The sequence below is a fragment of the Cephus cinctus genome, unplaced genomic scaffold (assembly GCF_000341935.2).
Source record: "Cephus cinctus unplaced genomic scaffold, Ccin1 Ccin1_scaffold0013, whole genome shotgun sequence".
NCBI classification, from domain to species: Eukaryota; Metazoa; Arthropoda; class Insecta; order Hymenoptera; family Cephidae; genus Cephus; species Cephus cinctus.
In genome coordinates this window covers 125,598-149,659 of record NW_014332762.1, presented here as the reverse complement: position 1 = coordinate 149,659, position 24,062 = coordinate 125,598, and the positions used below count along the sequence as shown (strand labels likewise).

At 38.9% G+C, this 24,062-nt stretch overlaps 1 protein-coding gene and 1 long non-coding RNA gene across 48 annotated transcripts in view; both read left to right on the top strand.

Annotated features, from left to right (window-relative positions):
* Window positions 1-242: 242 nt before the first annotated feature.
* LOC107263341 (sodium channel protein para) overlaps window positions 243-24,062 on the top strand; it is a 55,881-nt gene continuing 32,061 nt past the window's right edge. For 13 of the 47 annotated variants that reach the window (XM_025080426.1, XM_025080382.1, XM_025080291.1 and 10 more), the window contains exons 1-7: window positions 245-2,329; window positions 16,565-16,639; window positions 18,525-19,243; window positions 19,430-19,607; window positions 21,891-21,923; window positions 23,448-23,603; window positions 23,739-23,944. In XM_025080426.1, coding sequence (XP_024936194.1) covers window positions 19,461-19,607; window positions 21,891-21,923; window positions 23,448-23,603; window positions 23,739-23,944 — 542 coding nt within the window. In that variant the 5' untranslated portion in view covers window positions 245-2,329; window positions 16,565-16,639; window positions 18,525-19,243; window positions 19,430-19,460. Of the gene's footprint in view, window positions 2,330-9,068; window positions 9,208-9,291; window positions 9,322-16,564; window positions 16,640-18,524; window positions 19,244-19,429; window positions 19,608-21,890; window positions 21,924-23,447; window positions 23,604-23,738; window positions 23,945-24,062 lie in introns of those variants that run through there. The other 34 variants (XM_025080447.1, XM_025080343.1, XM_025080354.1 and 31 more) reach the window with 14 other exon arrangements.
* On the top strand, window positions 21,930-23,277 carry LOC112493725. The gene is made up of 2 exons (XR_003058401.1): window positions 21,930-22,877; window positions 23,049-23,277. It is a non-coding gene; the product is annotated as an uncharacterized LOC112493725 (long non-coding RNA).

The following is a 24,062-nucleotide window of genomic DNA, read 5'->3' as shown; positions in this document are numbered from 1 at the left end:
AAGGGTGAAGAGGGTCGAAGAGAAGAGCGGAGGGGTCAGCAGTAACTAGTCGCCGGAGAGAGAGAGAAAGAGAGAGGATAAGAGTGAGTGCGAGAATAGTCAGAGAGCGGGGAAGGCTAATGTTTTCAGGTACAGGTAGTATGAGTGGCGCGGTGTGGTACCGTGTTTCTGGTAGTGGGAGGTATCGCTACCGGTGGAGGGGGTATATTTTCATTGATCCGTCCATGGCATAGAAGTAACCACCGTACGAGTATTTGCAAACTAGAGACTGGGGCTGGTCGCATTGATCCAGTCTGCAGCATAAGCAATGTCATTGAGATTTTGGATATTAAGACAAAAATTACTTGAGATTTCATAAAGATCAATTAGAATTATTAGGAATTATTTTGTAGTATGATGGGAAGGATTGACGTGGATTTGAATAAAGTTTTTGGGGGAACCGATAAGATAAATAATGATGATAATATGTTCTAGGTACAAAATTCTTATTTTTATTAATTGCAAGTCTGCATTACGATTTAATTAATATGTATGAGATTTATAATAGTTTTGATAAATGGATAATCTGTAGTGATTTTGATGATACGAAGAACTTTGTCTGAAAAATACATTATAGTGGTGGGTTTTGTTAGTTTAATTTTGGGAAGTTCTTTTGTAGTACAATCCTAATACTTTTTGGTAGTGAACAAATTTTCGTATTACTGAAAATCCGAAATTTGGAAATGCTCGCACCCCGGAAAGGAAGCTCACGTTCATTCTGGTACAAGTGTAGGTGCCTGGTAGGGTGGGTCGTTGCTACTTTGGGGTGTGGGTGTTGCGTCGCAAGGCGACTAACGGGAAATCAGTGAAGTGGGGAGGTGTATGAGAATTGGTTCTGAAAATGTCCGCTGCGCGAAATTGGCGCGTCGCGCTGCAGTAACGTTCGTGTCGGTCGGGATAGACTGCCCGCGACTTGGTGATCAACCATCGGGACTGGCTCGGTAGAAACGCGACGAGTTAAAAAAAAAGGCGTGTTTTGGGTTTGAGGATAAAGCGCGAGTCGAAACGTAGTCTAGGAACGTAAAAGAAGATATGGTGCAAATGGGGTGAGAATCCCGGAAGAAAGAATCAAAATCGAAAAGAAGTTATCGGAACGGAGACAAGACTAGGGTGAATAAAACAAAATATATCGAAAAAGTAGTGGAAGAGTTTTGGAAATTCAACGCCCGTCAAGGACCAATCTTAATCAAAAAGGGATTATTGTATAAAAAAAAGTGATGAAAGTTTACACGACACGGCTGAAAAGTTAATGTTAGATTTTCATTTTTATCGCGATTATTGGTGACACGCCCCTGTGAAATTAAAGAGAAACGTAACGTAACACACAAAAATTTTACCCTATATAAAGAAAATTTCAAGAAGAGACTACGCGGTACGCAGTGACGTGCCAAGGATGACGGAGGCCCGGGTGTAGGTACTGGTACAGGGCTGGTCCAAGATGCTGACACAAAGTAAATTTTACGCGCTCTTCATACACTACACATTTGTGTAGTCGTGATACAGGGTGTGGATCCTCCCAGTTTTCGAAACGCCGCCCCTTGGTACCATTTAACCCCGCCCACAAAAGGAATCTGCAAAACAAGTGATTAATCCGCGAGCCCTAGAAGGTGGAGAAAACGGTGTATATACATACAAGATAATCGTGTGAAGGAGTTAAGGGTGTTTCAAGGATCACGCGTGTGTCACGTAGATTATGCATATATATACAGGTATATAGAAACGTTTTCGATTCTGATTTCAGTGGTTATACATGTATATATATTATATATATATATATATGTATAGCTGTTGTATTATTGGTGCAAATTTGGAATCGTGAATTACGTTGATGTGATGTTTAGTGTTAACGTTTAAAGATCGTCAAGGATTCTGGAGGCCGAGCGAATATTTCATAATCCGGTACGCACATACATATAAACGTTGACACAAAGCATAATACATTTCTGATTATCCATATCCTTTCCTTCGGTCCCAAAGCCCCGCCCCAAGAAGCCACCACCAGCACACTTTTACATACGCACCATTCATATCACGTCTATCCCCACCAAACGAGTTTCCTTCGCTCCGCCCATTGCTATGCCATTCACCGGCAGCCTATCGCTCCACTAATTTCAATATATATAAAGTCAGTGCCTGCAAATTATCATATCCCCAGGAAATAAAACCAAAATACGAAGATTAATCTAGGGAAATGTGAAAAATATTAAACAAGAAGATAAGATTTTATCGGAGCTATCATTTACTCCGACGCTTTTGCCTGCTGTATATAAAAGGGGAGATTACGTTACTTGTAAGTATAATAATTAATTATTATCTAATTATTGTCGCAAAATAAAATTCGCTTTAATTTTATTTTACAAGAGTAACGTCTATAAGTGGCATTCCTTCTCATCGATGCGCCGCAAAGATACGAGTGGGCGTTACCGAATGTAAATGTGGGCGGGTATTGATTTTGAAGCTTTCTAATTGGTTGGGAGTAGGGGTGGGGGTAAGAGTAGGCGGTTCTTTGATGCGGTTTCTAGAATTTCTATCAATTACAACTGTTACGACTTCTGTTTTATTTTGTGCATCTGCTTTATCTCTCATGCTTTTAATTGAAACGTCTACATCGTGTCAGATGACACGTAACTTTGCTTGGGGACGTATTAATCAATCTGCAACGCAGTTGGGATTCAGTATCAGAGGTGTAAGGAAATTGAATACTGACATTAGCAGGCCGATGAGTGATTGTCAATAAATAAAAGACAAGTATAAGTTATATGTGTAATTTAACCCTTTTAGTGCCGGACGACGATATATCGTTGCGTATGCGATGGCACCTTATTCTTCGGATCGCGAGAAAGCTCTATCTCAAAATAAATGTTGAAATACAATTAGCATTACATTATTCTCTCTTCCTTCCGTAATACGTTGTTTTTTGAATTATGTAATTATCATTTTTAGTTTGGTTTTTATGACCTTTTTCCCAACCCGTTGTAAAATTCGTCAAATTCGTCCGGATATTCTCGCATAGGCACCGGTTTTTCGCCCGGCACTAAAAGGGTTAATAGAACGACCATTGATTTGGCATATCGTTAAATTTATTACTGTACACGTGCAAGGAATTATTCCTACGAACTTTTCTATGAAAAACAATTTTTAAATTAGTTTTTTATGATTTCCTCATCCCGGATACGATAATTGTCACGAATATTGTAGAGTACAAAATTGCTTGAAAAATAGTAATCCCATTAAAAACGTCACGGTAAAGAGGCACTTACTTAGCCGGAAGTTGCTCGAGCCATCCACATCCGGTGGCTGTCTAAGCAGAAAACGAAAGGCAATGAAGACCATCCAGGATATCTGAGGTTACCTACTTACAAAATTTGTCCCTCGCTAATAGTGTACTATTATTATATATATGTATATACATACATATATTCGTCTCTGACTGCAGCTATCATTCTTTATAAATTGCATGAATTTACGAAAAATTTATAAAACATGTACATTTGACGCATCGGTCGTTTAACTTGTGCGAATTGTTTTTTTGATCTTCTTAAATTAGGTAGGAAAAATTAAGAACGAACACAAATGAATCTTATTAGTCCGATACATCTATAATTTACGACGTAAAACGTAAAGTGTAAGAGAACTTTGATTTATTATTGATAGCGTACTATTTGCATCATTTTAATTCCGAATCTGCGGAATAAATTAGGGTATATTTAATTGAATATATCCAACGTAAGGTCAAGGTGCCTGTTTCATATTTTATGCATTGTTCGTTCTCACTGTTATACACTCGAAAGTGTAATCGCCAAAAAATAGTCACGTGACAGTGCATTATGATTATCATCAGACAGCAGATAACGGTATTATCTACGAAGTCACGAAAAAAGAAAGTCTGATAAGTCGTGAAAAACTTCAATTTCCCTGGAGAGATAAAAAAAGGTCATTTTTTGAATCGAACCGGGTCACGTGAAAGGTGCCGTCCTTTAACCTAATTTTTCGTCCTTTGTGATTCCGTGAATCTTCACTCTATATTTTTAATCGTACTCAAAGTCACGATCAAAATTTTCATATGTATCGTGAGATCCAAAGCTGGTTCTAAAAAATGTGATGCATTAGGTCACCATCTAATAGGGAACGAAGTCTGAATTTAGAGGTTAGGTCGAGCAAGCGAAAAACTATATAAAAGGTCAGGATCGCATAAAAAAATTATACACCCTGTTGGCAACGTACTTAGCAAATATCTAAAGCCCCGTTGGCTCAATGTGTTCTAAAAGTACGTTTATATGTTTCCCCTAGACATATAATTAAAAAAGTATACAACCGCCCATAATTCCATACTACGAAATAAACCCTAGTTAATCGTATATGTTAATTTTTTTTTTAGAAAAAACCTAACCTCTGACGTTTCCCTTAAAATTTACACATACATGGAAATAAAATTTTGTTCATTCCACCACGTTTCAGCGGTAATCCAAAATATTGTTCCTTAATCGAAAACTTTTTTTTTTCTTACCTTACCTAACCATAGTAATAGTAGGATTGGTTAGGATCGCTTCGAGGGACACTTTTACCTCTATTCTCTCTCTCTCTCTCTCTTTCATCACTTTTTCTTTAGCGCATGTTTATTTCGGTCCCCAGCGAAATTTCGTGGCTCCGTAACGCTGCCTGTCATAAATAATAAGTACACTGGCCTTATTGTAGAAACGATCAATACCTAGCCTAGTTGGAATGGCACTCAGGACTGGGGCTAGCACCGACTCAAGGGACAGACCACGCGACGACCGTTACTACTGCCGCGACTAATACTGCCACATGTCTGACTATACACGGGCACTTACTACTCACGCGACAGAATCTACTTCGAACGCCCTCCTCATATCATTTAGCTAAATTCCTTTTTATACGAAAATATTATTCAATCATTTTGTCTACTTAATTCAGCGAATCATCTACTTCTGTGCTACCTGATATCTGTATTTTATATAGAATTATACATGTTTTACTGTAGATTTTTTTTATCGACCTCAAGGACGGTTTAACGCCGCACCCTTTTTTTAAAATAACTTTATTAAAATTTGAAATAATTATCACATACTTTTTACGGACTTTTTTTTATTTTGATTCTCTTATCACTTAAATCTGATCGCAGGGATGTCTACTGGGCTCATTGCACACGTGAGGTCGTACAGTCGATAAGGTGATAAAGGCAACACGATATTTTCAAACGTATCAGTGATATATATATATGTATATATATATTTATGTATTTCTATTATCAATATATAGAAAATGTATACAGTGTGTATACATGCATTTACGTATTATGTAGTCCATTGTATAGGTATTGTATAAGCTATCGACTTTAAAAACATAATGGAAACTGTGCCGTGTAAAAGGCAAGTGTGTCCTATATGCATCTGTTCTATATCTATATGTATATTATATTATATACTGTATAGCGTGCATATATATGTATATATATTGTATCGTGACGAGCACGCCAGTGTAATTACGATGGAAATATTCAGGTCAGCCTGGGCAGCAATCTTGAGTTTGTTAAAGTAATATCACATGTAGAGACACAACAAAAAAAATTATGAAAATTGTAACACAGGCTCGTTAGGCTTCCAATGCTGAGAGTATTATTTCTAATAAACAGAGATAACGAAGAATCAGTGTCGGGCGAATCTGATACGTCGAAGTGGATTTACGTAATTGTCACGTTTTTACCATAAAAAAAGGATAATTCTTTTGAAATCTTTTTTTTTGTTTTTAAGTATATTTGAAAATCCATTTAACGTCATTAGACCTCTCTTGGACTTTTCTGGCGAATTGCCAGCCGGAACTTCCGGCACTGGCTCTGTTTCTCTTTTTCTATTATCTTCCTTTTTTTTTCTTGCAATCACTTTTTTCTTCTCACCCACGAATCCAACTTGCCTCTCTCTCTTTTTCCTTTCACGTCCACTTGTTCCATTCTTGTGACAATTCTTCTTAACTCGTGAACCGAATCCGAAATTTTTCCTGAGGAAAAAAAAAAGAAAAAGGAAATAAATGAAAAGATTCTTCAGGGCCGTACAGATAGCCGCTGGCACTTTGGGCAATAACTGAGAGGTGTAGGGAGGGAAGACGGTAGTGAAAGGCAAGAGGCGGAAGTCGAACGATTTGCCGGAAGTGAGATGCAGAGTGTAGATCAAGCGGACGATTATCATTGTGAACTCACCTTTATCTTGATATTTCTTTTCCTTCTCTTGCCTCTCGTTGTTCTTAGATGCGAGTCCCTGTCCGGGCGATCTGCTCTGAATATTTAAATTCTGTAACATGGGGTAACGCACACATTTTTTAAAATCCAATTCCATACAATCTTGCTGCAACATAGGTGGCATTGGCAACTGAAAACGTATATAGGGTGACACATGTATTTTTGGACATTTTCCTCTTTGTTACCTTCGCACGAGCAACGCTGGTCCCACTTTTTTTTCTACTTTTTCTTCGCCTCCTTATTCACTGGATTTTCTTCTTTCGTCATAACTCGGACCGCTTCTCGTCGCCGCAAACATTCGTCGGATATCGAGCTGGCTAAACCTTAGTTAAGTAACCTTGTCGAGAATATCCAGTAACTCGTGAGAGACCTCAGCGGCATCGATTTATTGACTGGGCAGTCGGCAACAATGTCAGCTTTATAGAAATTGCCAGAGAAAGTTTTCCCATTGGACACCTCTGTACACAGGATGCAAATTGGCGCCTACGAACGGCGTATGCTGGCGAGTGAGTTAATGTCAAGGAGAGATAAATAAAAATTAAAAAGAAAGAAGATAAACAGTTAGAAAAAAAGATATGCATAATCATCCACGTGGAAACCTGTGAAACCGAATTAATATAAATAAATAATTAAAAAAAAATACAAATATGTCAATAATTTATTTTTGGATTAAAAAACCCATGCCAGCCGAGACCTACAAAAGGTTAGAAGTCAGCAGGTACTTCTGTACTTTTTTTGGCTTCTTTATTTTCGCCTATACTCGCTGAAGAAATAGAAAGGCTGCCAGAGAGTAGAGAAAGCAGTAAGTCGTCAGACAAGTATATATAGGTGAACAGGTGGACCACATTTAAAATTCCCTATGAGCCGTGTGTACACAGTGGATCGTATATTGCGATACGGATATTCACAGTTACTTTTCTTTCTCTCTTTTTGCTTCCCTTTTCCATTTCTCTCTCTCTCTCTCTCTCTCTCCCTCTCTAGGCCGACCTACTTTCTCAACCCGGATCTTTCCCGGCTGCCCGCTGTTCATTACAGATTTTTTTATTCTTGCGTGTCTTTATTGTCCTTTTTTTATTTTTCTACATCATTTCTCTCGATCGCTTTTGATTTTCCTATTTTACGAAATATCTCATGCGCACGATACATACTGTGCTTAGGTACTACTGGAATACCGGTCGGATGAATCCCGGATATCCGGTACCCGGTCGATGCTGAAAATTAGGCATCTCTTTAATTTCTGTCAGAAATCAGCCGCAGGGTTATAAGATAGAAAGAGAGGCGGTGTTTTGTTAGTAAAAAAGGGGTGAAAAGGGAAAAGTGACGAAACAAAAAATAAAAATATTAAAAAAAAACATGACTCTGCTTTTCTCAAAAGAAAGACTGCCGACGGCTTGACGTTCCCGGGGCACGCCGGGCGATGCGGTTTCCGTGCGGCAAGAAGTGTCTCTCAATTTTTCGTATAAAGATGAGCGACGCCGACGTCGACGTCTGTGATGTTCCCGAAGCCAATCCTACTGCACTGTTCGACATGTAGCTGGGTAGATATAGGTATACATGTATTTAGTAATTAAATGGATTTTGCGGTTGAGAACCACTGGGTCACAGGGTTGACCTGCATTTGATGCAAGCTGCAAGTGTATTTGCGAGGTAGGGGCTATCAGGAAACGTCGCGACGTCGAGGATGACTACGACGATTACGCCGATGACGATGTCTGTATTTTCAACGAGAATACTGACTGACGGACTGACGTCATAGCTCGTGATAAGCGATATTAATTAATTTTGCATAAACATCGATTTCGCAGTAACGAACTAAAATTATCCATGACTGTTCCATTCGGTCGCGGATTATTAATGGACGCTTTAGTAACGGGGAATAATGGAGAATGTTAATTTTCCGAAAATCCTCATAATTACCAACGTTACTTTCACTGGGTAGTCAGAGTAAATAAATCGAAGGCAATCAATGAAATAGGAATATTTCAAATAGACTTTTAGAGATTAAAAAGTATGTAAACAGTAGCTCGTAAAATTTGTCAGTAATGCCAAAAGCGCTGTATAAATAATGACGATAGAAGAGAGAGACAGTTTTGACTGAATATCTAAAATTTATCGAGCCTCATCTCGTTTATACTGTTCATGGGAAGTTTAACCGCCATTATTAATGAATTCACGAAACAATTTGTCGCATGGTTCATGTTACAATACATATATTAATACACGAAATTCCAACTTACCTTAAGTATAGTGATATATTGCGGCATTCAGCTGCATTGGAAACAAGACCTTCGCTTAATTTCGTATACGTAACGTCAGTACGAAAATAAATATACGCATGTTGATTTGCGTTAGGAAGAGGAAATCCTGTTAGGTTGAACAATAACTTCAGAAAAATACAGTATTTATCCCCAGGGCTGTAACCTTCGACCCTAACCCTACACTCAGTGTACATACAAGCAGACATCCTGTGGCTCCAGTGCGCGACGGTCGTCATGACAACTTTTCCGCAACGTTCCCGGCCTGATTCGTGACGTCACGGGGCCTCCTCGGCGTCGTTCGGGAATCCTCGGATTTGACTCGTGACAGCTGGTGGGGACGAGAGCTCCGGCTCTGCCAGTAGTAGGGGTAACAGCAGGAGTAGTGCAGTAGAGACCGAGGTACGAATAGGGCGTCTGCGCCGTCTTGGTGGTTTTATATACGTAGAGGGTGCTGCGACGGTGGCGCCCACTTAGCGGACACATTGTGAACCGTTCGAGCCTTTGATCAAAATGGCCGCGGGCCGCTCGTCCGGCACTGAAAGCTCGCGCGACAACGTTATCCTGTGCCCAACAATTACGTAGGGTATCGTTATGGCGCCCCATGCGTATAAGGACTTGACGCGTTTCCTTATTTAAATACGAGGGACCGCGAGTGTCGTAAGTTCATCACGATAATCGCGGCCATCAACGACATACAGGACAATCCTCGTGTATTATTTTCCGTTTCTCTTCTTCCTGTAGGTGCCTGCGGACGAGAAACATTTGTACAGGGTAAGCGCCTAGGGATTTCTTACCTTCACGTCTAGATTATTGAATTTAACTGTCTCGACTATTGCATTGTTACCCTAGATCTGCGTGCCCTAGGGATATCACACGGATCTAAAGTTTGTCGTGTATATACATACGTCTATGGCATATTACAGGACTGTCAGTCTCTCAGATTCTGTACTCCGACGGCACTGCTAACTGGAATACTGAATTAACTTTTAATTTTAAAGGAAATTCTTCATTTTATTAAGTTTTTATTCTTAAGTTATTCCTTGTTAATTTCTTTCTTTTTAAATCAATGTACGCACATTTCGTAGAACATGCAGCATGCAGGCACGCACGCTTCGCACGATCGTGTACAATACGTGTGTACCTTGCAGAATTCGTGATCACGCTACAGCACGTTTTTGTGCTAAGGAGATATCGATTATCCTGAAGCCACCAGCGGCAAGAGAAAGGCACACTCCTATGGACATACATACATATGTAGAACACATTACGTACTAGATAGGCAGGACTTTACGACTTGAACCACTTTCGATCGATGCAGATTAATCGATTGCTATTGATTGAGATGGGACAATATCTAGGGAGGTGCTTATGTTTTATATACAGTATTCATTCATTTTCGATTCCTATGCATGCTTAATGCGACGTTTCGCTTTGTACGTAATATCGAATTTTTAAAATATTCACAATCACGCGCAATAGTTGTTATAAACATATTTTAATTAATCTACCAGATCAAGACAATTGGTTTGCTCAATTATCAGCGCGAATATGGTATTCTTCTTAAAGGATAATGAATGTAATAAACAAAAATACAATATATAGTGAATTTAACAATTGATTGAAGGGCGGACTAATCGAAAGGGCTTATAGAGGGTCTTAAATATTTTGAAAAAATGTATATCTCGAATTACTTGACTATCGATAATCTTTTTTTTCTTTTTTAATTTTATTCTGATATGGGTATCACTTTCGGATGAATTCTGGAAGGGTCGTTTCGCCGATAGGTATCCGTATAGAAATGCGAGTGAGAGGGAGTAGGGGGTGGAAGAGAGAGTGAATGAGTAGGCAAGGACTCAGTGACGTCACGTATAAGAAGGGTTCCGGAAAGTAGTTTCAGGGCTTTTGAAGAAAAAATTGGCCATTCCCTTAAAAGCCAATAACTCTTTAAGAATCCTTAAACTTCACTGTACATTTATCAGTTACTAAGTTACTTCATCCTCATACGAATCGATCACATTAATTATATTTCATGGACGGACGAACTCGCGCTCGTAAAAATAATAGTTCGAAAGGTTCAAAATATATTTTCAATTGCATCAATCATATGTATTTGTCTATTCCCCGCGAGGATTGCGGCTTCATAAATTTAATATTTTTTCTTCTCGGCCGGCGTCATATTTTTTATTTTTTAAATAACTCGATCCTGTAACCCATGCTTTCTTGTACAGTCAGGGCAATATGTATGCCCGACACTGAAAGGCTGTTTTTTCATGGATACATAATATTCTTGGAGTGACTTGTACGTATATACCTATATCCGTTTCTACTACTATAGCAGACACATCTAACTGTATGTACAGTTACGTAGTAGTCGCGTCGTTCAAAACGTCAGAGCGTAGTAGTATTTGACGTTCGCCTGTGGTCGCCGCGTCGAACATCTACGAAGTCGCGACACGAAGTATGCCGAAAGGTTACGAAGCGAAGTGCGTCACTTCGGGCGCCACTTCGGCCAGACTCGGCGTCTGACTACTCGATTCTATTCTACTGTCTGTTCAGAAACATTGCGACTGCTCGGACGTACTGTATCGGCGCGGCAGTAGAAAGGGCTTATTCGGTCAGACATTAAAGCTGTCTTACGAGATATATCTCAATAGGAGATACAATGTCTATTATATGTATAATTCCTATTAATTAGTCTTTCACTTGGAATTAATATAAATTCCTTACTAATTAATCGACCCTGGCTCGACCCTTTTTACACGAATTCCAAGAATTTCCGGTCAATTATGTAATCGCGTGCTCCGCGCGAGCAATTACGAATTTCATTTGAACGAGAGTTGAAAAATGAAAATGGCATATAACGAAAAATACACCTTGCGAAATCTAATCAGCGTCGGACGGCTCATTAGGCAGTTGATTAGTTAATCCACTAATTGATACACTAATCACCTATCAATACGTACGCGACGCACTGATTTCCATGATTACGTGTATTATGCAATCGTAGATTAAAAATGTTCGATTGTTTAATATTTTTCATACGCTCTATGGATCTCTCTTATTTTCATCCTGTTCACGTAATTGCTCGTGTTAATTGAGTTTCTTATCTCATCCAACGTGTCAATTATTATTTACACTCGAGTACGCGGCAGCCTTTCAGGCTTCCTCGAACATTTAAACTCTGCATAGAGGCGTCAAACGTGTTAACCTTAAATCGACTTTCCGAGGATTACCAGGTAGTCACTCATGCATGACATCGCCGTTATGCAGTTGCACTTTAGTAAGGGTGCATCGGTCCGAGCGTAATGCACTGGAAATAGTCGATGAAACGTATGAAAGTTATGTCAGCCGCTGACGATAGGGGTGCGGCGTACGTTCTGAACGAAGAAAGAGACAGACTGAGAATAAAGTGAGACATAAATAATTATATATATATATATATATACAGGGTGTTCAGGCTATTACTAGCCAGCATTACTTTTGTAAATAGAATATATTAGAAAAAAATGATAAAGGAAAAAGTAGTACTGTTTTGTATGCGCGACACAATGACATACGCATTTTTCTTTTATTTACATTATTTCGATAGAAATGAAGGTGAACTTCAATTTTTTAAATGGAACGCTATACATTTCTTTATGTCGTATGAAAGCGCGTGTCAAGACGAATTCATCCATCTACTACACATTGACCTTCAAGGTCATGCAAGGTCAGAAATGGAAGAAACAATTTGAATATTGCGTACCAATGTCCTTTACAAGTATTCTTTATTAATGAGGCTACAGCAAATGTTCAAAGTGGCTTCCTTGCGCACGAATGCACATTTCGGCTATGTTAATTACGTTTTTAGTAGCTTCTTCTAATTTGGTCCCAGTTATTAATCCACGTGCTTGTGTTATTTTGGTTTTCAAGTCGTTTATATCGCTGGGCTGTGTCTCGTAAACTAGTTCTTTAATAGTAACCCATAAAGAAAAGTCCAGAGGTGATAGATCTGGAGATCTTGCAGGCTACTTGACAAGTCCGTATGTTCCAATCCATCGGTTTTGAATAATGTCGTTAAGATAATTTCTTACGGTTCTACTGTTATGTGGTGGGGCCCCATCTTGTTGGAAGTACATACCTTGCGTAATGGATAGTGGCAGATCTTCCCAATAATCTATAAATTGGGTATTTAAAAACTCTAAATATCTTTGCCCATTTAGTATTCCATTATAAAAATAAGGCCCTAACAGCACATTGTTAATTATGCTATGAATACTTGTAAAGGACATTGGTACGCAATATTCAAATCGTTTCTTCCATTTCTGACCTTGCATGACCTTGATGGTCAACGTGTAGTAGATGGATGAATTCGTCTTGACACGCGCTTTCATACGACATAAAAAAATGTATAGCATTCCATTAAAAAAATTGAAGGTCACCTTCATTTCTATCAAAATAATGTAAATAAAAGAAAAATGCGTATGTCATTGTGTTGCGCATAAAAAACAGTACTACTTTTTCCTCTATCATTTTTTTCTAATATATTCTATTTACGAAAATAATGCTGGCTAGTAATAGCCTGAACACCCTGTATACGCATTTGTCCTAAAAAAAATCTCTCGTTCTCCCTCTCGAGTTATCAAAGCTGAAAATTTTTAACGAAATCACTTGGGATCGTCGTCCTTTCAACCCTTTCGCAGTTATATGGAAACAGAGTCGAGGGTATTAATTAGGAATTGCAAAAGTACGAAAAAAAAAGATGATGCATTGAAATGACTTTTCGATTTGGTGAAAAGACTCCGAGTGACGTCACTTCCTTTTTTTCCCCTTCGCTCGGCTCGGTTTCGTATATACGCGTCACCCGATATAACCTACGTAACGGGAGAGCACGTATCCACGTGGGAGACGCAAAAGGGCGAGTATGTTAATTAAAGAAAATATCCGCTGCTAATTATTGCCAGAGTGATTAACATCGATGCCAGTGGCACGTGTGGCTACGTAGTCGCGTTACGCTTCGAAAGTTCCAGCGGCGCATTGGCAATGCATATTTTTGTGAGAACCGGCGGAGAAAGGGATTTTGAAAAAAGTGAGATTTTTTTTCAAAATTTTTATCGCAAACTTAATTTTTAAAGTCTTGTAATTTTCAGAGGCGCCTCTCAATTGCATTATTATCCCGACACCTGTCAATGCACTCTAATGCAGTTTTACTGTAAATTAAACCCAGTGCACCAGTCAATTGCATTAGTCCAATGGAAACCGTACAGGTAAAGATGCTATCGCTCTGCTCGACTTACGTATATGCTTGCCCTCTTATCCGTAATCGTGTCAAACGACGGAATTCTCCTTAAGACGGCGACTCAATTGTCTCACAGTAATTGACCGGTATCTATTTATCGCCAGGGGGTCGCAAGCAGTGCTGGTAAATAGAAAAAAATTGCAACGATAAAGCTCAGCAGGTGAATTTTGGCAGAAGCAAATTTCTTTATCGTTATCACTGCTGTGATGAAATTAATGATTATTAAATATTAAAATTTTCACTCATGAATTGACAATCCGTTTTTCTTATCTACTGTCCTCTCGAATGCTCCCTTAAGATTGATAGACGACTGGATCGATATTTAAGTACCCATTGTCCAGGGTGGGTCGCGATTATACGCAAGGTTGCACCTAAGTAAGGTCGAGTGATCTCCGAGAGATACTCTTGACATTAATTCTTCGATCATGTGTATGACGTATAGCTATAGTTTGAGAGGAAAGTGGTACACAGTAAAGTCAGACTGCTTTTTTTTTTTTTTTTTTTTTTTGTAAACGTGCAAATTTGAAACTACCTCTTTTCACTATGCCGATCTTGTATTAAGTTCCCAGGGGTATTCTGCCGATGGTTATTGTAATTACATAAGCATTGTAATATCGTGGCACGACGTACCAACAGAAAAAAAAAATGTGTATGTTTCGATGCGGAAATTAAAAAAAGGGTTGACAATTATCGATAGCTCGTTTCGATAGTGTAATTTTTTTTACATTGGTCCTGTTTGCTCATACGTGACGTGGCGGTAATTTTGGAAGAATTTTGAAAAAAAATTTCACTGGTAAATCTTAAGTTACGTGGTCCCATATAACGATCGGGTTATTCCTGTAGCGACTGACAAAGCTCGCTCGAAAAGCTCCTGTTTCCGTGCAGCTATATGTATATATCGATCGGCAGTAGCTAACGAAGTAACGTAGTTCGACGTAATTCGAGTGTAAAGTTAGAAGGTGATAAAAAAATCAGGGCACGAAAGAAAAAAAATAGAAAATTTCAAACTTCACTGGCGCGGCGTTTAGTTGGCTTACGCGAAAGCGACGCTTCGAATTGAATTCCGGAGCGACGTGATTTATTTTCCGAGGTTACATAACGACGCGACTGATCTTACTGTACTGGCGCGACAGCTGTGACGCTGTAACGCTGTGAATGGGTTCTTGATGCGCGTCGGGAAGTTCTACGGTTGCAAGTAACACAGTGCCCCGGGACACAGAGAGACGGGTACCTGTGAAAATGGAACGGCAAAATCGATGCGTTCGCTCTTATCGCTGGGAAACAATGAAATTGCGTCGCAGTTCGGTGTCCGTGAAGAAATTTGCTTTCTTTTTTCGCACATTTCTGCCACTGCGAGGTATACGGCGATAGGACGTTAACGAGGTGTTGTTGAATGATCGAGCAATAAATTATTATTTTATGTAATACAATGAATTCTATTTCTATATATGTCTATATATGTATGGTACGTGGTATAGACGAGGAATAAAAATTCATAAAAATTCAAAATAATAAAATAAAAATTTGTTTACTTAAAACTATTATTTTTATTAGGTTTACTAAATTTCATTAAATTTTTTCCTATCATTTATTATAATCTTGTAAAAATACTAGTGCAGTGCCGCGTGAGAGTTTTTATTATGATTTTTCTTCTATTGGCAATGGTTCTGGGTTTAACTTATCGACCGATGGTAACGAGAGTATAACGCAAGTGAACTCGCATAAGCCTCGTATACCTGTCACGCATAAGAAGAGCAAAGCGTGCCTGGCCAAGGGATGAAAAGTGAAAAAGGCACGTGGCCCGAGGTGTAGGATCTATGCGAAAAGCCTCTCGGCACTTATAGGTTAGGTCATGCCGCAAACATACGGGGATCGGGAAAAAGCCGCAATGCGGCAGGGCCCTGTGCTCGTCTGAGCGCTACGGGAATTTCTACTGTGGCGCATTTAGCGCCCGCCAAATTTACGGAATTTCTACGCGATCGAATATATTACAAAATTGCATCCAGTTTCGTGCCCTTGTTTCATCGTTCTATTTGATTTTTCGAGGTAATTTTTTTTTTTTTGAAAATACCTCCACCCCTTCAATCGAATCTCTTACGACATACGAGGGACGGAGTCTGAAACAAATTAATTTTTTTTTAATGATTTTCGAAATATTGTTTTTATTTACAATTTTTATTACTCGCTCTTACAAAACTATAATCTCAATTTGTTATTTAACACGCGTATTATTATGTACGAGCGTTTCCTGCTTTTGGAAAATTCACACCCGATATTTTATGTATGGATTGTACAGTCTCTCCATTGATTATATCCACTGTGGTAGTAAAGCAAAGCTTATTGTTTTGTTATGTCATAGCTTCAGTGGTATAAATCCGCATCGACGAACCGCGCATTATAAACAGGCTGAATTCACGTTCATATCAATGGCCCAGGGTTTCTTTAGAATTCCGATAAGCGCCGTCGCCATTTGTTTTGTAAATTTACAATGAGCCTTTATACATTTTATTGAGCCCATTCGAAACTCTGAAACCTGCAGTGGTTATACAACTAATAAAAACATATATATATATATATATACCTCCAAGTATAAGCACTCTTGTCAAAGAGCGGCAGACAAGAGAACATATTGATAAACGATAAAAAAGATTCTTCGTAAAAAAAATAGATCGATATCGATTATACGATTAATTATAAAAATTCAACGTATTTAACTATTCGTTATTACTGTTACAGATAAGAAAACTGGTTCAAGTCCGGACTATGATAATTCGGATAATAGATTGATTCTACTCGCCGCTTCATGTATACGTGAGTATCTAAGAAAATTCGAGCATCCGCTGTCCACTGAAATTTTGTTTCGGTTTACAAAAAAAAATTGTTATAAAATTAAAAAAAAATTAGCGTACCTACGTTCAGATATAAAATGGATGCTATTTCGATTGTCATTTAATCCGGTAACAATAGGGGGTTAAAGTCGGACTGGGCAGATATATTTGGCGCAGTGACGTAACGGTGACGCAGTTTCGGGCGTGGTCTCATACAATTTGATTTTCTTCTTGGAGCCAAAGGATAGGTACGAACGTAGCAAGGGGAAGGTGAGAGGGTGGGAGGGGTAGTAGGAGAAAAGGGGGGAAAAAATATTGAAAAATATATCAGACAAGTAGTGTAAATATTAAATGTACAAGGGGACGATAAGAAATTTGTATCTATTTAAGAAAATCCCTGGTACGTTATTTTCTTTGAAAATTTTTGGTATCGACCTTTCGAAATAATATTTTAATCGTGAATCTTTTGTAACGAGATTCCACCCCTCGCCCCCACCCATTTCACCGAATGGGAAACATTGCCATTCGACGATATATTGAATAGTACATGACCCAGGCATTTCCTTAGTTACGGCAAATAAATTATTGTTGTTTATCCTATGTCGCTACTACGTTGACCTTATGACCCAGTTGTCAAGCAATTCGAATCGTTCCGCTCGTAGTTTACATTGTGCGAATTCATTTCGACTCAAAGTTGAGGATAAGAAGTTCTGCTGTATGTATCCATGTACATTGTACAAATGTGAAATCAAAATCCATTCTTTTTTTTTTTAACACTTATACTCCACGAGCTATCTCAAAAGGGATTCGATATCACTGAAAATTTTTTTTTTTTTACTAGAAAATTTTTATACGGCATACTTAGTTGCGATAAAAAAAAATTTCAAATATCAATTGTAGACAGGTATACATACATATACGTATACGTGTCATTTTGTCTTTTCGATCGATATATCGGCAAGAATTCGGTACGAATCTCGTATGTTCTCCGGTCTAGTAATATTTTCGTATGAGGCTAGTGACTTTTTCCGCTATCAAAGTGTTTTTCTAACATCTCCACTGAACTCGCGGTACAGGCATACAAAACGTATACGTTTTCCTCCGTGGCACGAGACTCGACCGTGTGACTCGAGGGATATCGATTCGCGGGGACTCAAGGGTCCAGGAGACTCATCGAGAACGCGAAAAAAAATACGACGACTCGGCGTCCGGTTACGTCGAGGACATCCCTCGATATTCGCATAAGGTTCGCACGTTGCCGGCAGGCATTAAATTGTTATCAGGAGAATAAAAGAAATTGGTCTTACGAGCATTAACCAGGCTCCGCCGTACCCCTCTGGCTAATTATTGTTTACCAAAAGTACTGAGCTGGTCCAGTTCGTTACATCACGCCTAGTTCCTCCCCATCTAAAATCCGATCAATAACTCTGCACCACGTGACCCACAAGCGAAGACTTTTGTGCGATGATTTACGATATCACGGTTAAAGTCCTGTAACCAGGCAAGGTTAAATACCCTAGTGGAAGTCACTAGAAGCCACTTTCACCCCTGACCGTCTCTATAGTTCAAGTATTTATTGTTACTGCGAGCTGGACACGTGTGAGGGAGCTTAAGGCCGTATCCAGGGTGTAAACAGTAGGAGGGGTGACCAGGGCTCAAACCTTACTAGCATTTACCGCTCCCCAGGTACAGCTCAACAATTTTCCTGTCGTTATACGACAGATTCTCTATATGCGGAGAATATTAAAATTTCATACATCATTTTTGTCATCAATCACATTGATCTTTTTCACGCTGTTTTTTTTATCGATATTAGCGTAGTGATAATTGTGGTAAATAAAGTTAATGACAATTTACTTTTTTTACAGGTCGGACATGAAAAATCTTGGTTCGCGTTGGACGGGCCCCAACATACCACGCACTGCCGCAGCGCGTTCGCTAGAGGTCGTCGCCGTATCGTCGTCAAGTATAAACAGTATCGAAGACATCGAGACCAGGTGTGCCGGAAGTACCAGGAGTAGCGGGAGCATCTTAGTCGGCGGAAGTGGTAACGGCAGGATCAGTAGGAAGCGCAGCAGTGTCAAGAGGAGGATCAGCATCGGGAACGGCACAAGGGACGTACGGAGTATCGGCAGGAACAGAAGAAGCAAAAGGACATCCGGTAGCGAGGGCAGAAGCAAGAGCGCCGATTGCTACTACGCTGGTCAAAGTATCGGCAAGAAGTCTGTACCGGTTAGGCATTCGAAAGGGCCCAGCGCCGAGGACAGGTGCACGGAGGACAAAGTCAGGGAAGCCGTTCACGTGGAACCGAAGGAGAATCAACCGGATCCCGAAGAGTTCAGTTTGGTGCGAGACAGTACGCCTCCATCCGTCCGAAGATCACAAGTCACTTCTCTGTCCTATCCTCGTATACCTAAGAGACCCATTTCCGGTAGGCTGTCGGGCCAACTTCGGCTACGACTCTTAACCAGGAACCTTCGACCTTATTGCATCCATCTGAAGTCTTGTCGTAGCCGACCTAGGCATATTGGCTACTCCTCGCTGAACATACGTTGTCGTTTTGAGAACTGTTAGCACCGCTCGTCAGGTAATTAGTTAATTTATTTTTTTTTTTCAAATTTACTACACGGCCAATTTTATCGCTTCACTTGTACGCTATCGTGCTAGGGAATTTAAGGAATTATTCTTTGCTTGCAATTTACGGGCTTGATCGGGGATCTTGACGCCTCTCTTCGTCTGTACGGCCTGATGTACATTTTTTGTCACTTTACAGAAAGGTGGCTCAGTCGTGTGCAGCCTAGACAATGTCCGAAGACTCTGACTCGATATCAGAGCAAGAACGAAGTTTGTTCCGTCCGTTCACGCGGGAGTCCCTGGCAGCGATCGAGTCTCGCATTGCCGAGGAATATGCCAAGCAGAAGGAGCTCGAGAAGAAGAGAGCAGAAGGCGAGGTAAGTCACCAGAATGGAGTGGGACGAGTGGTTGATAATTATTTAGGGAAAAGAATTTGTTTATAGGAAGTTATATTTAAAAAATAATAGCGGAGGAGCACGTGGGTCTGTCATGAGTTACTGTACGTATATTCCGTACGAGGACGATTTCACGGCGACACCTTTGTCCCTTGTCTAGCGTATTATTCGTCATTTTAACAATCTAGGGACTTTCCTTGACGTCCTTATGGCAGAAAGTAACTATGAAATTCAAAGGCGGTAAAGGAGGGATACTGTACGTCTGGTGGCTTATTAATGGAATTTCTGTACAGGATTTTCTTGGATTCAATTGGATATATGACAGCTACTATCACTACTACGCTTGCCGGATGTTTATTTTTGTATAGGGACTTTTTAGCTATCCAATTTTACAGCTGATTGTCTATCTGTGATCTATGTGCGTTTTTATGTATCAGTCGTACATCTGTTTTTTTTTCTCGTTGTCTGTGCAGATCTTGAATTTACTTCCGTGCGTATGTGGTAATTGACGTTGTCGTTATTACGTATTGTCGCAACGGATAAATATCACTGGGACGATATTTTCCTAGGGAATTTTCTTTAACTCGTCTTAGGATTTAGGTTCGCTTATTTAGGTCACGCGTAAATCAGGTTACCATATGAAAAATTGTCACGGGTTACGCGACGAGTGAATATTTTACGAAATTTTCGTGTATAATTATTTTTTTTGTTCAAAAAATAAAAAACATTGCGATTTTCAAAGTAGAAAATCAGTTAAAAACAAATTTATCCTTACGCAAGGGTAAACATTCTTTTCTCGCGACGCAATTGTCAATATGTCAAATTGAAACGTTTTTCCAAAATTTTGTATAAATCAGTAGTGTATATACGTATAGATAATTTACAATTGGTATTTCGACTTTATTGTGACGTTTTTTTCTACCCCCCCAAAACCAAAACAAATTTTGACTTCTCGATACTCGTATTATAGTGCACTACCTCGCGTTCGAACTCTATCGAACGCTCTTCGTCCATTTTTTCGTAAAAAAAAAAAACATCAAGACCAGAAAAAAAGTTAAGTAAATAAATACACATATCCCTGCGTGCGAGCTCGATGTTTGCCGTGTCATAGGTGCTGTGCCTGTATATCTATAATGTTTTTCCAATCCTACTCTACGTTCTTTCGGATTTTCTGTAATACCATCCTGTAGCGAGACGAATAGTCAAACACTATAATCTAAAATTTAAAAGGCCAATCCACACTTCCCTTTGCATTATTTTGTCAAAGTACCGTCACACGCGTTGCCATTGCATTTTGTATACAGGACTATTACGTATATACGATAAGCATACCCAATTTCACTGTGAACGTCCTTGAAATTCAAAATATCCTTATCCCAATGATTTACCCGAGCACAGTTACCTGACTTCCCGGAGCCACATTTTGAGCAAACCCGACCGTCTTATCGTACAAATAACCTCAAACCTGGAACCGATTACGTAAAAGCAAAGTGTCGTAAAATATATATTTTTTTCACAATCTGCACGACACTTTCACAGTGAATTTGAGTCACGTTTTGATACTACAAAAGTGCGATAAGGTCCTGTATACGTATAATGAATAAAACCGTAAATTCAAATCACTCATAGAACACGTAGGAAAGCATAATTTTCGTCATAGTGTTTGTCTATCAGTTTCGAAAAAGTCCTTTGGTGGTTGCGTCACTCTGTTATTTCCAGTGACAAAAAAAGAAGAAATATACCAGCAATTAAACACAAGCAATGAAAATTCTTCCAGAATGTTCTTTGATATTACTCGAGCCTGTGCCTTGTCTCTGTTTGTGATTAAAAGTCGAAAAAAATTTTTTTTACAAACTTCATACTGGGTCGATAAGAAATATTTTTAATCTCAAATTAACCACCCTGATTAATCTTAAAATATCGTTCTGTCTCTCTTTATACACCTATCTCCAATCTAGTCACTGACTGCTCTAACCCTATATGTGTTATTGGATGATGACCCAAATTTCTTATCTCGATTGATAAAGTGCCTACTGTTTACATGATTATTCTTGATTATCGTATTTTTGTCTTCCACCACTCCCCCCTCTCAACCACCTACCCTCGCCAATAATATTTCTCAATATTTTCTTCCTTCATTCTTATTCTACTCCTACCTCTCTACCGTCTATTTTCTCTCTTTCTTTCTCCCACATATCCTCTATCTATCTGTCTATCTGTGCTCGTAATCTGTGTAACGACTTTTTCTCCATTATCCAATTGCAGGGAGGTTTTGGACGGAAGAAAAAGAAAAAAGAAGTAAGATGTTGTACGATGCTAAGTAACTGGAACACCGCAAAGTCCACGCCTAATTTCACTGCGGCAGATTTTTTGAAAATTTTTTTTTTCACTCGCCATTTTTTTCTTTTTTTTTTTCATTCACTTTTTTTACTTTCGTCAAGACGTCAGCCTCGTACGTTAATTATCGGGAACGATTCTTTTTTTTTTTCCCCGAAAATTAAATTCTTAATCACCGTTGCAATCTTTTTGACCGAGTCGTGAGATTACGCTTTTTTTTTTGTTTGCAACTTTTCGTTAATCACGAGGACTGCTTTTTTTTTTTGGTTAATACTCTTCCGTTAAAATTTCAAAAAATTTGAATTTTTTCTTTTTACGTTTCACCCACTTTCTGTAACTTTGACGTACAGTTGAAAAAAAAGAAAAAAAAACTTCGACACGGTTACACTTTATTGTTCTTAGAGCAATTGCTATACTGTTACTGTACTTCCGCATCTCCTCGACACTATTTTTCGACACTTTTATTCGGTTTTTTGGCTGAACCCCCTTTTCTTTGTTTCTGCCAACGCAACTCGCTTTGCTTGCTCGCACGTTTACGCCTTTTTTTTGAAATATTTAAACGTCTCTTAGATTTTCTCGATTTAAACGCATACCTTCTCTGCGTATGCTTTATATCCATCGCGATAGACGATTTAAGTATTTCCCTAAAAAGGCCTGCATGGCAATTGTGCTATAACGCTTAATTAGTACGAATGTCACGTATTATTTCGTAATGCTTGAGATTGCGCGTCGGACGCGACGTGAGAGAAGTGCAAAAATAAAGGAAAAAAAAAAAAAAAAAAAAACGGCAGGAGAGGAGGAAAAAAGAAATAAGGAAGAGATACCTTTGAAAGTAAAAAAAAAAAAAGAAAAAAATTTATTTAAAAAAAATCGCCAACGCATATCGCGCTGTATTTACACAAATTAGAAATATAGGTAGTGCAAAAAAAAAAAAAAAAAAAAAAAAAAAAAAAAAACGGCAGGAGAGGAGGAAAAAAGAAATAAGGAAGAGATACCTTTGAAAGTAAAAAAAAAAAAAGAAAAAAATTTATTTAAAAAAAATCGCCAACGCATATCGCGCTGTATTTACACAAATTAGAAATATAGGTAGTCGGTATGCATTAGATTAGTCTGGCACTTGAGGAATGACTAATTAATACTTAATTACAGTTGTCAACTATCCGATCGAGACGTATCGTAATATGGTTTCCGTACTGAATCGGCATTATAACGATAATGACACGAAGAACCGATGGACAGACAAAATTCATTAGGTTAATTAGACCTTAGGTTAAAATATATAACGAAGCAGAGTTTTCATACTGCAAAAAAAAAATAGGTTAAAAACGAAAAAAACAAGTTAACGACGCATCGTTCGGCATAGCTATGTATAACTGATAAGTATATGTCGCGATTATTAGCGATTAAAAAAAAACTGTCCGCAATGCGTACCGATAAATAACGTTTGGCGACTTATTGATTGATATTCTATGATACCGTTTATAGGTACGATACGATGATGAAGATGAAGATGAAGGACCACAGCCGGATCCGATGTTCGAACAGGGGGCGCCAATTCCGGTCCGACTGCACAACGAATTTCCTCCCGAGTTGGCCTCCACACCTCTTGAGGATATTGATACTTACTACCACAATCAAAGGGTGAGTAAATGAAAAATCAAAAAAATACCTCGTGACGGTAAAATTTGTGATTTTTTTTTTTTCCTCTTTGGCGCATGCCAATACGGATGGAGAAGTTATGCACGAATTTTCTTGCTTCTCTCTTTCGTCTTACAGACGTTCGTGGTCATCAGCAAGGGAAAGGATATATTCCGATTCTCGGCCACTGACGCCCTGTGGATCCTCGATCCGTTCAATCCGATACGCCGGGTGGCCATCTACATTCTGGTCCACCCACTCTTTTCTCTCTTCATCATCACCACAATTTTGGTTAACTGCATACTCATGATCATGCCCACCACGCCCACCATCGAGTCCACCGAGTAAGTATTTTTTTTCGTGGGCATTCAAATTTTTACTTCATCCCTTACACACACCGTCCCCCACCTCATGCCCCTGTCTTAACCTACACTGACGGATTTTTTTTTTTTTTTTTTAGTT